The 16,360-nt window shown below is 32.2% G+C and overlaps 2 protein-coding genes across 5 annotated transcripts in view; one reads left to right on the top strand and one right to left on the bottom strand.

The window, feature by feature from the left end:
• Positions 1-1,659: 1,659 nt before the first annotated feature.
• Positions 1,660-14,869, bottom strand: LOC130902012 (ER membrane protein complex subunit 1). The gene has a single exon (XM_057813800.1). The coding sequence runs from the start codon at positions 14,819-14,821 to the stop codon at positions 12,146-12,148; it is 2,676 nt and encodes an 891-aa protein (XP_057669783.1). The 5' UTR covers positions 14,822-14,869; the 3' UTR covers positions 1,660-12,145.
• A 47-nt stretch (positions 14,870-14,916) lies between these two features.
• Positions 14,917-16,360, top strand: part of LOC130902011 (cytosolic carboxypeptidase-like protein 5) — a 32,811-nt gene continuing 31,367 nt past the window's right edge. The window contains exons 1-3 of one of the 4 annotated variants that reach the window (XM_057813796.1): positions 15,079-15,412; positions 15,494-15,679; positions 15,729-15,860. In XM_057813796.1, coding sequence (XP_057669779.1) covers positions 15,580-15,679; positions 15,729-15,860 — 232 coding nt within the window. In that variant the 5' untranslated portion in view covers positions 15,079-15,412; positions 15,494-15,579. Of the gene's footprint in view, positions 15,680-15,728; positions 15,861-16,360 lie in introns of all 4 variants that reach the window. The other 3 variants (XM_057813798.1, XM_057813797.1, XM_057813799.1) reach the window with 3 other exon arrangements.

Genomic DNA, 16,360 nt, shown 5'->3' with positions numbered 1-16,360 from the left:
GTTTTAAATGTACTGATTTACAGAAGTTTTTGATTTCTATTACTTTTTTCATGCACAAGCTTTTTCATGATATTTATTCAGTTTTATAATAGATCCCTGATGTTTAATAATTGCCAAGTCTGTTAAATCAGAAGTCGGAAAGACCTTGGAAGAATGTTTTATTTTACAGAAAAATCGCACATGGTTAGTTTTGTTTTTATTTGTACTACCAAAAAAATATTATTAGATTTTAATGTACAGAGAATATAATGGCCATTTAAGTATTATGTAATAATTTCAATCTGTGGTATCGTTATAATAAACACTATGAGTCTCATTATCTCAAGAATAAGCAAAGAGCCAACAACTTTTTTATCATATTTTTGCATTGTTGCTAATGTTTTCAGATAAAACCTATCCCGCACAGTAACTAAATAAAAATGCCGCGCCGCGTTTCGCCTGTGGTGTTCATGAGCTGATCGTCGTTTTGGTTTACTATTTTTCTTTGATAAATAGACTTTAGTTACATTTAATTCTCCTGCAATCAATCAACATAAAGTGTTTTGATTTTTTTGCCCGCTCCGTTTATCTGGTTTGAATGAAATGAAAGCGCACTATCAAAGACGCACGTACAGTAACTCAGCGGTTCTTTCACAAAATTTTCCACCGTTCAGCACCTTCCGACCCCCCCCCCCAAATAAAATTCCAGATCCGCCACTGACGTTTATTATTAAGATATTTAATTACCTTTTATTTATCAAAGATTGAGGTGCTTATATGATAATAAAATAGCCATAAGGTTTTTTTTTCATTAAAATCTAATTTTTAAATGAAGAGCACTACTAAAATGCAATTATTCAACGTGATCAACAACAGATCTACCAACATACACTTCACTATTGAACACACTTATATTAGCTTCACCTGCAGTGGCGGCGCCAGGCATGTGCGAGCTGTGCGATCGCACATGGCCCCGCGCCTCCCGGGGCCCCGCAGGGCTATCAGTCTCTCAGTATTTTTCAGAAAGCTGTGAAGGTTTTATCTAATATTTCCCCTATTCTGAGGTTATTTTAATTTTATACTTAAAAATAAATATGTATATAAATATTTTCTACACGGTTTTAATGTTTTAAAGTCTGGGGCCCCGCAAGTATTGAAGTATGAAATCAAACATTTTAAATCGCGAAACTGCTATGCCACCTGTATGTGGGTTTGTCAGCTTGTTTGTTTGTAACTCTCATTTGTGGCTTATTATTGTTAGTATATCCCACCACTTTAATTGCGTTCGTTAGCCGAGCGGACTAAGGCGTCAACTTCCGGATTCACCGGTCGGGGGGTCAAATCCCGATCACGCTGTGAAAAAATTTATTTTTTCGGCAATTTTCTTCTCAAAATTATCTGGAAATTTTTTCTCAAAACAACAATGAATGAAAAAATGAAATATGGAACAAAGTTTTTTCATTCATTGTTGTTGTAAGCTTTTTTTTAAATGTTTTTTTTTATATTTTCAGCAAGATGTGCCTTAAAAGTGTGTTTTTAAAATTTTTTTCACTTTTTAGTTACATATTCTAGATGTCTTGTTTTAATAAAATCATTATGATTTTTATATTATTTCATTGCCATAAATGTAAATATTTCATAAAAATAAACACCATACCGAGATGAAATAATAAAAATCAATCCCCAAACCTCAAGTTTATTTTACTCTACATTTTAATTTGTACAAAATTTTTTTGAGAATTCAAACACATACAATTTTATATAGAACAATCAAGATACATTTGTTGATTATATGATTCTTCATAATGGGAAAGCCCCTGGAGAAGATGGAATAGAAGTTGATCGGTTAAAATACGGAGAAAAAATGAAAAAACAAATTCATCAACTCATCGAGACCATCTGGTAACAAAACAAGATCCCAAAGGAATGGAATACTGGTGTTATTATACCAATACAATATAGATCAAGAGGACTTCCTAATATTACGTATAAAATACTAGCCATATTAATAACTAGAAAACTCAAATTATACGTATACTGGGAGACTACCAAAATTGGTTCAGAAAAGGGTGATCCACAATCAACGCAATCCACACAATAGACCAAACAGTACAAAAAAACATGGAAACTCAAATGGAGCTACACAGAATCTTCATAGATTTTAAAAGCGCGTTTGACTCAATAAATAGACAGTGATAGAAGATTTATAAACACCTAAAAGTACTCAGAAAATTAAAGATGTTAATGAAAGTTATATAACAAAGCACGCAAGCCAAAGTAAGATATCTGGGAACACTAACAGAAGAAATGAAAATAAATAAAGGAGTCACGCAAGGCGATTCGATCTCTCCAACCCTGTTTAATATGATTTTAGAAAACGAAGTAAGAAAATCAAAATGAAATAACAAAAATATCATAACAAATAATACAAGAGAAGAACTAATAAAGGTAATGAAAAAACTGGAAACAGGAGTAGGAAAAATCGGTCTAGAAATAAACCAAATACATGAAGATAGCAAGACAAGACGAAAGAGGAATGGACCATCTAAGGACATAAAAATACGTATTTGAAACTGTAACCTCGTTTAGTGGAATGAAAAAATACAAAAAGAGATATCTAACATTTGAAAAAATAAAGTTACTCAAAATCAAGAATATTGATAAAAAGAAAGCAAAAGAATATGGACTAAATATATAGAGATGGGAAGATATTTGAATAACTCCAATTAAACTGACGACACAGCAAAACAGGGAGAGTAACAATCACAAACAAAGGAGGTAAAACCAGGAAAATCTATAAAAGACTGGATAAAGAGAATAAAACGTTTGGAGTCCTAGGAGGACTATTAAGATATTTCAAGAACCGCCAAGTTATGCATTTATATGAAGAAAACAAAATAAACATATGGTAGAGAAAGGTACTAAGAAGGATTTCAGAGGAGTGGAGAAGAACAAACGCAAAAGTCAAAGCACTGTACGTGGTCAGACCAAAAAGATCCTTATTAAGGGATAGAAGTATAAAGAGAAGATCTAAAATAAATAACTGGAATGACGTAGCCATGGACAAAACTAAATGGAGAAAAGCAGTAGACCGACTCCAAGCCTTCGACCTTCAAGGCCTGTTCAGCTGTACAAGTTGTTGCGTATGCAGACGATGTAACAATATTAATTTGAAGAAATGTATGAAATAATAATCATATAAACACATTTTACAGTATATCATTCAATGGTTTTGGTTTCTTTCCAATATCGCTAAAAAATGAATGGTCTTGAGCAGTAAAATAGGACGTTGTTAACGAATTAAGACAAAATTCCACATTACTTGAAATAACTGATAATCTAATAATATTTTTAATTACATGAGAGATTGATGGCTACCCTTTAAGGAGTCTGCCCACTACACCGTATCATACCATGACCGTGCTATGAACGTATCAAGCACGGAAGGCAATACGATACGGCTTGCTTTGCCCACTGAAACGAATCGACGGCGATTAATGCCCGTATGATGCCGGTTTGGTGTCCGTATGTAACCCGTATGTTGCCCACCCGCAATTTTTATGACGTAAAATTGATAAGAAGTCGTTTCATTCTCGCATGTGTATCAGTACTGCCTGGACCTCTGGTGAGTGTTATCGAGTTTTAAAATAATAAAAAAGGTATTATATGGCTATTAAAAGATTAACTGTGAGACAACTGGCAATGATTGCCATAATATTGGATGAGGAAGAAGAAGAGAATCAAAAACCCACTCGACGCTACTGGATTTACGAGACTATAAAAAAACGGAAAACTGAAGGAGAATATTGGACGTTGTACAGGCCCTTAGTTGAAGATGAAGAAAATTCAGTGAAGGCATTTGAGGCGCGTTTATAACGGTCCTCATACGCGGTTGTAACCCGTATAATCACCTTTTTGCTGCCTGCGCGCATCGGTTGGACAACGTGGCGTGCCATGCGCGGAGCGTACCGGCACCGGCAAAATATTCTCGCGGACAATTATCAACGCTCCGTGCATGGCACGAGACGGTACGGATCGGTGACGGAACAGTCTAGTGGACGTAGTGCCATGCTTTTCTATACAAAGAATATTTTTTTGCCTGACACGTTCCTATTACGGTCATGGTATGATACGGTGTAGTGGGCAGACTCCTTTAATATTACAGATAACGTTACCAAATGATAAGTTGGTAGGTAGACTTTTGTTCAAATTATAAATCATTGCTTCATTTCATCATTATAGACAATATAAGCATTCCACTAAGCATTTACGACCACGATTTTCCTCGTTCCACTTAGTCCAAAGCGTGACAATAGTAAACCCAAGTGGAGTGGATTACGAGGCATTTTGATCTTTAAGATACCAAATAGTAGTAGTAACAAAGCTCAAATTTTAGCATTAAGCATACTTTGGAATTGAAATGTTTTTTTCCTTTTGTTTTATTTGCAAAGAATTTGTTTTTCTTTATGGTTTTTACCTTAGAATTTCCAAAAAAAAAAACGAATGGGGTACAAAAAAGGATCAGTTCACGTCTAGTACCCTGTTTAAACTAAACTCCCTTAAAGGCAGGTACATTTTACTCGTCTATTTATGTTTTATTATTTAATATTCAGTTGTAGCAAGTTAACGAGGTATAATAATGATTGATTCATAAATGGTAGATCAAACAAAATTGTCGGCAAGGGTTTCGAACCAGTTTTTATAATCTGCAATTGATATTGGAAGAACTATACTGTTTCTCTGTCCACAGGTTTGCAAGCCACTCAGACTTTTTCACCACTGGCATCCGAAGATCAGACGAAAAGGGTTTTGGAATTGTTAAATCACTTCACTAACGGATACTGATAACGAAAAAAAAATAAATAAATAAAAAAAAAAGATGATGTACAATACAGTCGAGAGATTCGCCGTAAAACATAAACGAAAAGGGTTACTAACTTAGACGATTTTACTTTTCTAGTATTTTTTATTTTAATGAAAAACTAGTGTTACGTAACACGTTGTTCGAACCCCCCTTCTCCGACAGTAAAGTAACGTTTTACTAGACCCACCTTTTCCCCAAATTGCGTTACGCAATACTTGAACGCCCCCTAATTGCAAAACAGAAAAAATAAAGCGAAAGCTTTAAGAGATTATGTTATAATTTGTAAGTTATTGGATTTTTTAGTGGAGTGCACTTCGACCCACCTCTGGACAAAAGACTATTTTAGGCGCCGTGAACGCTTAGTGGAAAGCACTGTTTATATTCATATTTTATCAAATAAAAATTTGGGAACATTCATCCAGTAAATAACTAAAATATTGATAAAAAAGAAGAACTACCTACTACTGCCTTGAGAGTTACTGATTTTTCATATAAAGTTCGATTTGTTAACATTTTGAATATATGAAATATTTAATAATGTACGGAGATGTATTGATATCTAGTTAACCTAGACCAGTTTCATGCATAAACAAAATATTGCGTGTTGAATGGCGACACTCTGGTTCTTCAAGACCTAAGAAGTTTCGTTTCTAAAAATCTGTTGGAAAAGTTCTTGCTTCAGTTTTTTGAGATTGCCATGGAGTAATCATGATTGATTTTTTAGATAAGGGTAGAACAATAACTGGAGATTACTATTAGACATTAATGACCAGTCTACAGGAAAAAACTAAAGAGAAAAGACGCGGAAAGCTATACACAGGTGTTTTGTTTTTGCAGGATAACGCCCCTGTACACAAATCTCATGCTGCCATGCAAAAAACACCTCCCTTATTCACCAGATTTAGCTCCGTCCGACTATCACCTCTTTTCTCAACTGTAAAAAAGTTGAAAAGGTCGTAAATTTTCTTCCAACGAGGAGGTAATAAAAGCTGAGGAGATCTGGTTTGCAGAGCAAGAAGAAACATTTTTTTTTTGAAAGATCTAGAGACGTTGCAGGTTCGCTGTATGTATCCAATTAAGAGGAGAATATGTTGAGTAATAAAATATTTTGACATTGAAATTTTGTTTGGTACTATAATGGGCTAAGAATTTTTCAATATATCCTCGTACATCTTATACATAATTAATTTTATAACAATAAATATACAATACGCACAAAAATTAATAAAAAAGGAATGAATGAATATCTATAACTGAATTAACATCAATTTTATAATGATTAATTAATAACATAATTATAAATATCAAGAAAATAAAGTAAATTCAAACAATAATTCATTTAAAAATGATTTTTAAATACAATATTTGGATACTAGATCGCCACATTTTAATACTACCTATTTTTTTTAATAACTTATTTCATGTTAATGTTACATGTTAGGTACATGGTGATTGTTTAAAACATCACTATAAATGTATCTAGCACTTCAATGTTAGTAGGATATTTGTATAAGTTGAATTGGTCTAGTATATTTATTTTATTTAAATCGATGTTGATTTTGTTTTTTTCGATAACGATATTTTTTTGGTTGTGTGTAATAAGTGATCTTGTGTAATTAAAGTTCGCCATTAACAGTGTATTAAGACTCGAATTTTCGTTATTATATTGTTCTGGTTTTACTCAAGTGATGCGATGCCCACTCATATCTTTCGTCGTCTTCTTGATCCAAATTTCCTGATAATGTTTTGATAACGCTTCCCAAACCGTTGTTTAAACCTCTTTTTATTAGTTTATATTGTTGGTAAATGCTTTGGAGTATCTTCTTAGCGGCGATTACAAGATACTGTAAGCTTTGATCAAAATTTTGGAGCCGATGGATTTCTGATGTGACTGTTTGATATTGCGTTTCTAGTGCATTTATTTCTTCAGCTAGTGGTCTCATGTGAAAATAGTGGATAAAATCGTATTTGCTAGTTCGAATTCTCGCTAGTTACAGCTTGAGAGGAAGAACATTCTGAGTTGTTCTTGAGATCTAGGATCAGTACTTCTTGAGCCATTATATCTGGTGTTTCAAAACGTTCGCATGAGAGTTATATCACTGTATTAAGCGAAAAAAATCGATAAAAAATCACCAAACAATCAATGTCTATAACGCAAAGTTCAAAAATGCGGCAGCAGCTAAATATTCTTATGGCTCTCTCGACCGCTCGATGTTTGTCTGTAATATAGGATTTGTATTCGATTTCCATGGTTGGTTTTTCACATTTTTCTTGTGTACAGTTGTATTTTGAGTGTCAATGGTAACTTCGTTATCTTTTGTGACCAGTTTAGGAGAGAATTTTGGTTAAAGTTTATAGGAGTTTTTCGTGTTGCCTTCTTTTCCTCTATAACTCTTTCTTTAACGTTTATAGCTTTATATATTTTTTTAGTTTTATCTCTGGCTTTGTGTATAGTTGTTCAGCAAAGCTCTATCGATATCCAAGTCAAATGGGTCTCACGCATCTAGATGGACCTTTAAATTTGTTCCTTTATACTTAAGGTTTTCAGCTTTGTTCTGAGAATTCTATGATGTTCAAATATTGTGAAGTGGAATCGTTCGACTATTCTCCTTGATTGTGGGCCATTCGAAGATTACAATCTTTGAGTGTCGAGAAACCTTCAAGTACGGTATTACATTGTGTGTTACATAGATGAGAACGTTTAGGACATGGACAGAGTTGGATCCTTGTATTGAATAGGCTAGTCCGTATTTGGAAAATGCATCAACGATTGTTAGAAACTTCTGGCCGTTTGCTTGAAAGGTATCGAGATAAATGATTTCCAAGGATTTTGTGAGGATTGGTGTTATCATGAATTTTCGTTTTGAAGGATTTCTGTTGTATTTACTGATCAAAAAAATATAGGGTTCGAATTTGAGTTTCTGTTCCACTTATGCCATTGTGGTTGGTTGTTCCTTGATGGTAATGATTTATGATATTTTTCTATCTTAAGAGATTTATTTATCAAATCATACGTCGAGTTCTTGAATGTTTCTTGTATTATGTTGCAGAAAAATTGGTAAATATCATCGTCTTCAAAGTATAGAGCGTATTTTATTGGATCGAGATAGTCCTTGAAGAATTTGAAAAAGTATTCGTTTAGGTGTTTCTTCCAACTTGAGCACAAATCCTTTTCTTATTAGTAAAAGTAATTTAGGTGATTGGCGAAGCTGGGCTATGGTTAACGAGTCTGAATATCACTTGGTTTTTGTGTGATTTATTGGTCTATCGCTGATGGGAATTCCTAAGTTGAGATTTTCTTGAGCTGTGTGTCTTGTTGCGTTCAAGTGATCTTATTTTAGTCGCCATCTTACTTATTTGGAGTTTAGATCCTTCAGTGAAAACAACCATTCGAGCGATTGGTGGTCTATTTAATCATAATAATTCTGTATTTTATGTAGATTAACATTTCATTTATTACACAATTTTCATTTACATAAGAGGTTTGTTCTTGGTGGCTGCACTGGAACTGGACCAGTTCGATCGGATACAAAGAACGATATAGGTCAGAGAGCAATGGAGCATTTGTTGAATGTTGTATTTGAGGTTACTTGATGTGATTCAGGCCTTATAGTATTAAGGATAATGAAAAACTATTTAATACTTTTTGATATTTTACATTCGTCCGATGACGAAGATGTAGTGCCACCGTTTCCAGATTATACTTATTGCACTGGCTGAACTGACTCTAGACCCAGTGAAAGCAGTACGCTGAGCTGGTTGAACTAGTTTTCTTGCACTGCCACTAAGAACAGTGACACTAGCTTTGGTTCCGCTACAAAGAACGTTTCCTGAACTAGTTCTGGCAGTGCAGCTACTAAGAACAAGCCTAAGGTAGTTCATCATTCTATAAATCACTTACTAGTGCTAATAGTTTCTAAGAATAATTATACATTTTTATTATGTAAAAATAATATATAGTGATGAAAAACCTTGTATTTTGGTATATCAATATCAGAAATTTCCTACTAACATTCTAATATTAATCATCTAACTTTTGCATACAATGAAATAGTCATTTCAAGTTTATTTATCATAATAACTTCTGACTAATAGCTGTATATTCACAATCAATAAAGAGTAAATAATAGTCCAGTCAATTTCGACATAAAAATAGTGGTCAAATAACAAAAATTCCCGGAAAATCAAATATTTGTGGAGAGCTAGGGTTTACCATTATAAATAAAGTTTTAAAAATTCCCATCGAAACTATGAGTGCTACAAAAATTATTTGGAGTCAGAGGTCAAAATTTGAGGTTTTTTGGATAGAAAACGGTAAGTTTTATCAAAAAAAAACCTTAAACCAAAGTTGTAGATCTTAAATTTCTCTACAAAAATAGACCCTATGATTTTTTCCTTATAGTTACCCTTCCTGAGATATCTCGATTCTAAGAGTCACATTATACATGATATGCACATAAGCCACGTATATACATAATCAAGCACTTAAGGCACCTATTTGTGTCTCTTTTAGTCAGTCGCTAACTGAATCCCCTGTACCCAATAGAAAAATTTAATGCAACAAACACAACAATTGTAGTTGGTGAAGATGTTGATTTGTTAGTACTACTCACTGCAAGGACTCCATTGGATCAAATTATCTATTTTCTGAAACCCGGGAGGGCTCAACAGCGAACAGAAAAATATTTTTCAAAAAGTTTATTTGCTTATCTCAAATGCCAAAACTCTATTTTATTTTTACATGCGATAACCGGATGCGACACTTCGTCAGCAATGTACAGAAGGAGCAAAACGTCAGTATTTAAATTATTCGAAAAAAAAACGATTTGACTGAGTGCGCTAAAGTATTTACAGAAATTGATTCCACACCACAAATAATAATTGCGGAAGGAATTCGCTTTCTCCTTGCGAAAAACTGCAAAAAAAATGACAGTACCGATACTTAACTTTTGTAAAAAATACGCGAAACAAGAAACAAGTACAACTATTATATCTTCCTCCAACATCGGCATCTGCTATTCGAGTATACTATCAATTTCAAACACGGCTAGGCATACAACTGAATACTAGGGCTAGAAATTGATAGATAATACTCTGGAACCGATTGAAACTTTACTCCCACCAGAAAAACTCTTCAACACTATTTTGTGCAATTGCAAAAAAAGTTGTAGTGCCAAATCTGACTGTAAAAAAGTCAGATTGCTGTTATCTTCAGCGTGTACCAATTGCCAATGTCAGTCCTGCTCAAATGTCCAGTTGAGTAGAATAGAGGAAGATTCCTGTGATTTTAATGAAGAGACCAATGAATCTGCTACATTGGAACAATTTATGAACATTCAGCTAGAAGAAGAGAAAGATGAAGAAATCGAAGAAGACATAACTGTTGAAGCAGACTTTAATGAGTATGAATCTGATAACCCAATAATCAATAGCCATATCAATAATAAGGTATTATCTAGAACTTGACGGGTATTATTCCCTTGAATTATCCTAAAATTGTCATGAAAGTTAGTGAAGTAGGGCTACAGGAGAAACCACAGTGAAAACGCGCCACTACCTGACAGATGGCGTGGAAATACGTGCATATCATGTATAATGTGACTCTTAGAATCGCGATATCTCAGGAATGTTAATTCTTAGGAAAAAAATCAAAACAATCATTCTCGTAGAGGATTTTGATAGCTACAACTTTAGTATGATTTTTTTTATAAAACTTACCGTTTTCGAGGAAAATCCAAAAACACACTTGATATCGATGCGGATTTTTAAAACTTGATTTGTAATGGTAAACCCCAGCTGTCCACCAATATTTGACTTTCCGGGAATTTTTGTTATTTCAAATGTCTATATTGACTGGACTAATAAAGTAAAGCTGCAAAAAGAAATAAAGTTAAATAAGTAAATTCTTGCAATATTATCAGTAATACAAATACTATTATTTATAAGATTATTTAAATGATTTTTTGATTGACCATAAACAACTAGAAGATAAAGTGGCACATAAACACAAGGGGAAAAGAAAGGATATATACTTGGAACATAAAGCAGAATCAGGAAATCAAACTGAAGAGATCAACAGAAGACAGCGTAAAGAATAAAAGGTATCCTCAATAACTAAGTCTTCAATAAGTGTATAATCCCTGTTCTTACATTCAAACTTGTACATTCGCAAAGGTAAACATTAATAGAATAGAGAAAATCAGATCCAGGAAGAGACAAATTCAACTAAATACGTTGAGCACCGGTGTGGTCTGTAGGTTCGCAGCCCTTAAATATATTTTATAGTTTGGTTGGACCGTCCTGGGTCCTTGGAAAATCAAATAAAATTTTGTGTTTCTATACTGCATGTATCTTCAAAGAAATATAATGAAAAAATTTAATTCGAATAAAAACTGCAAAAAATTATGTGCTCTGGGCCCCAGAGAAAGTTATAGGGGTAAACTTTCCCTCGGGCCCAAGGCTGGACCGCACATGAAAAACATTTTTTAGCACTTTTAATTTCAAATTAATGGGACCCACACCCCTTATGAAGTGTAAAAACACAAAAAAAAATTTTTAGCCCGGGGGAAAGTTGGTCAATTTTGGTTGGGGCTCAATGTGTTAATAATTAACAAAAAACACAGATGGTTCGTTAAAAGAAGATGAATTAAAATATTGATTCTCTGGAAACTATTCTCAACTCAACCAAAGTAAAGGATGTTACTAAATATGTGAAATTAAAGTGATAATTTTCTTGAGAATATGGAGATACAAGACGGTAAATGTGGTGACAAAATTTGAGGAAGTTTTTTGCATAAATGTGAATTTCAAAATAGTATTTGAAAAATTTTCATGAAAAGATAACTTATTGAAACGTATTTTTAATATTGTAGATCTTATGGAATCATGCTGTATCATATTTTAATTATATCTTTAGAAAAACTTTTTTCTCGTTGTTTTAAACAGTAATGAATAAATTTTTGTTAGTTTTGATAATAAATTTTCATCACAATATGTATATAAAATAGTCAATCTCGATAAGTATTTTTATCCAAGCCAAGAATTTTCAACTTTGTAATTAATATGTTCATACTATCACACTAAATAAATGCATTATTTGCTCCCTTTAAATATATAAGTTATTAAAACATATTTATCCTTATTTCTTTTTGTTCCTAACTAACAAAAAAAATGCAGATGTTATTACAATAAAAATAAATCTTCAGTTTTATTTTGTTATTAAATAAATTGATTTGATAAACTGCATTTTAATAAGTTTTACTAAAAAAATATCTAAAAACATCAAATTGACTAGTTAACAACTTATTTCCATAATTGTTTTAAAGTTTTTTTGGAAGCAAGGTATTTAGTAACATAACTTGCAATAATCAATCCACTTAAAACCAATACAATCATTATATAGTCAAAATCTTCCTTCAATACATCAAACGTTTTTGAAGGTGCCACTCTAGTATAAAACATATCTAAGCCGTGTACTAATACATGACATGTGCTTTCAAGCCTAGCTGGTGCAACTTCAATACCTTTAATAACACTTAAAGTCTGGTTATAATTTATCACAGCTTCTGTGGGCAAAGGAACTTCAGGCATATAAGGAATACAACTTTCTTCTGGACCACATGGTATGTCACTAAATCTCGGTTGTAATAAAAGCCACGGAATTTCTACAACAGCTCCAGTAGATAAAGCCAATAATAAAAATTTATTAGTTATTCCTTTTTCTGTAAGAGTAACAGTCATGTCGACAGGAGTTGCAGGTAATATGTAGGATTGGGTTTGTACGTGAGGTAAAACACTAATGGCATACGAACTAAAAACAGTACTATTACTTTGGACATGTCCTTCATATAACTCCGCAGATACCACTTCTGTTCTCCTGAATCTTTCACTGAAATAGGAATAAACAAGCCAATTTTCTGAATGTACCATATGAATTGGTCCTTTAGCTCTCTTGTGAGATGTTGAATACATAATGAAACCAGAAACACCATCAATTAAATAAATACTCAATACATGTTTATGAATAGGGTCATCACTTAATGTAGCCACACTGATTAAATTAGGATTCACATATTTATAATAAACTGATCTATCAGGTAAAACTCTTCCTTGGGAATGAACTCTCTCATTAGGATGCTTACTACTCACTGACACTAATTTAGAAGGATGAAATTTTATTTCCCAAGTTGGTGTAAGTCCAAATTCATTATCATCACCATGATAAAAACTAAATCCCTTCACACTGTTGCTCTCACTATCTACTAAGTATATGTGATTGTGTTTTATATGAGTGTGTACTATAGATTTGGCTGAAGGAGGATGTACTGCTATTTCATTATTAGATGACAACAACAAAATTGGTTTAAGCTTATTTTCATCTTCATATGGTAGAAGTACAGCTTGTAATATCCTATAATTCAATTTTTCAATTCCTTTTTGGGAATAACCTGTTATTGGATCAAATTGAAACAGTATGGTATTGCCAGTCAACATATCTTCAGCGAGGAGAGTGCATTGTGCAGGTAACGGTGTATATCTAGCTGTTCTTTGTACGAACAAAAGCATCTTCTCATCTTCCAACAATTTAAAGGGTTTAATATTAGGCAATCTATAACTCCAAGCAATTGAACCAGTAAATGTGTCTATTGCAAATAATTTGCCAATTTTCGTTGCAACTACAATCAATTTATGGAACCCAAATTCATCTCTTACTAAACCACTTGCTGAAAGTAATTGGCTACCAAAAATAAAATTTGATAACTGTTTAATTTGTGTAGTTAATCTATGCATCAACATATTTATCACATTATTAGAATTGGTTTTGAACTCGTTCTCTATTGAAGCATCTGATTCAGACATGGGTAACTCAAAAAATTCTGTAGCAACTATATCACTAAGAGCTTCTTCATTGGTCCACTGAACTTTGCCTTCGGGTAATTTCACAACAAGTAATGCGTTATCAGAAGTACTTAATAACAAAATAGTAGCAGGACCTTTTGAGTAGCTTGCTACTATTGTTGGTGCCCCCAATCCTATTGGGTAATCCAAGTCTATTGATAATATTTCTTGACCATTAGTATATTCTTTGCTTGTGACACTTATTATTTTTTCTGGAGAGGTACTAGCTTCAAACTGATAAAATATTATTTTACCTTCATTTTCAGTTATGTGGATGTTTGAAGATATGTCAGTATCTTTGACTACAAGGTTTGACTGACTTATCTCAATTAGTTTAACTGATTTGTTGGAAATTAATAAGAATGCTGGAATATTTGATTTCAGTTGTCGAATATTTATTGGTCCTAAAACTCCATCTAATACACTCTGTACTGACTTTGTGTTAACACTGCCTTCTTTAGAAAGGAAATCAATAAAGTATAATTGACCTAAATAATCATTACTTGAAAGACATACGAAATTAGATTTAACGATAATGCAATTTGCATAATCTGTTATCCATGAAGCTGATATTTTGGAGGTTTTACCAATTAATTCTCCAGTAGCAAGATTGTATGTTGTAATTTCCAAATGAGAACCTCTGATTGGGCTAATATTGACTAATTTTCCATCCAAGACAGTAAATTCCTGGGGCGATAATTTTTCTGTTATAATTGGCCACTCTGTTATTAAAGAACCAGAATTAATATCCCAACTACGCACTATCCAATTATTTTGGGTTCCTGATACAGTATAAACGTCTCTATTTACATACAGTAACTTTATTTCGTGATTGAATGAATTTTCTAAAACTTGCCTCCATAAAATCTGACCATTTCTGAGACTTAAGCTGGCAAGTACGTTTTCTTCTGTTGCTATAATCACCTTTTTAGAATCAATTTCTGCATATTTAGTTCTTCCTATAAACGATCTCTTCCAATCAAATTTTCCAACTTGATCTTCATAAATTCCATACGATATATTAACAAAACTTATTAGTAAAATTACGTTTAAATAAATAAATCTTTCAATTTTTGCCATAATTCATGCATTAGATGTTAACATAACCTTAAACTTACTATTTAAACAGATGACAGATGTCTTGAATGACAGATGATTAGGCATAAATTTAAAACACTTTTAGTTATAGTTTTTTCGACTATAGTCTGACTATAGTATTAAACAATTGAGGAGAATATATTTTACAAATTTTAAGGCATTATTATCACATTTTTGAAATTCTGTTATAGCCTTGTTCATTCATAGATTTGTCGTACAAAATATCTTTAAGAAGAGAAGAATAACCGTCCTGTATATATAGTAATGTAAACAAATGTGAAATCGATTGACAATTGACAATGGTCAGGGTGTGTCAAATGAAAAAGTAAAATGTTTAAAACAAAGAAAAGACTGAGAAACTATTAAGTTTTAATATATGAAAAATCCACATTAAACAGAAAAAAGTGATTCAATAGTGTCTTGAAACATTTAAAAAAATTAAGCAATTGTATTGGCCCAAAGATTATCTGTGACAATTATTAAAACAGCTGATTATTTAAATTGTCATAAAGCTGCCTTACCTACAGTCATATTTATTATTTTGATTTTATGCTTATGGCTTGTTTGAATTCGGTATATGTTAAATCTATTTTCAGTATTGTCTCATACAGTATTGTTTTAAGAATGTTGTTAACAAATATATACATTTTGTAGGTCAAAAGGGGTCAAAAGTCGGAAAGTGTTGTAAATTTCTCAAATGACAGTCAAAAAGTCTAGTTTGTCAAAGTTTTTTTAAAATTATGGCAGGAATTAGTTGTGCAGGTTTTACCTTTTATAATGAATTTGATTCTGCTAATCTGGCAAAGGTAGAACAAGTTTTCAGCCAATCTAATGAAATCGGTAGGTTACAAACTGTTATGATGACAAGTATTAAAAATATTATTTTCAGTAGTGAAACATCTAAAAAATCCTTTATTACAAGAAATTATTGATGCTGAATTCAATATTTGGACAAAACCTGATTGCTGTGGTACTGAATTTGAAAATGGAAATAGGACTTGGTTTTACTTTGGAGTTAAAGGTACAAGATTTTCTTGAATCATAGTTTAATTATTGATATTATTACTTCAATTTTGAAGTGATTTGTATAATATTAATTATGTGAGTTAACTGTGTATCTCTTTGATTTTTACTGATTTAAATGTTCCTACTCCAAGTTTTCTTATAATAATATAAAGTTATTATCGAGCCTCTTTTTGATATAACTTTAATTCTGTTTTTCATCACATAAATGAAATGATTGATAATATTTCAGATAAATTGAAAAAGTTACCTCTACTTATGTATTTAACTCATTCGCAGCCAAACTCTAGATTTAACTGTTTTTCATTATAAATTTTGGAAAAATAATAAAAAACCATTCTTAAAATTTAGTAGATCCGCTAGGACTAGAAAATTGTTCCAAATTTAGAATTTGGCTTAATAAGAGTCACATTATAAGAAAAACTAAAAAAAAATGATTAATTATTATTAGTGAAAGTAACACTATCTAACTAAAACTTCCATCTAGTCTTACAATTG

The sequence above is a fragment of the Diorhabda carinulata genome, chromosome X (assembly GCF_026250575.1).
Source record: "Diorhabda carinulata isolate Delta chromosome X, icDioCari1.1, whole genome shotgun sequence".
NCBI lineage: Eukaryota > Metazoa > Arthropoda > Insecta > Coleoptera > Chrysomelidae > Diorhabda > Diorhabda carinulata.
This window is presented reverse-complemented; position numbering and strand designations above follow the sequence as displayed.

Excerpts from the sequence above, each read along its gene's own strand:
- LOC130902012 (XM_057813800.1), bottom strand. The coding sequence starts at position 14,821 with ATGGCAAAAATTGAAAGATTTATTTATTTAAACGTAATTTTACTAATA.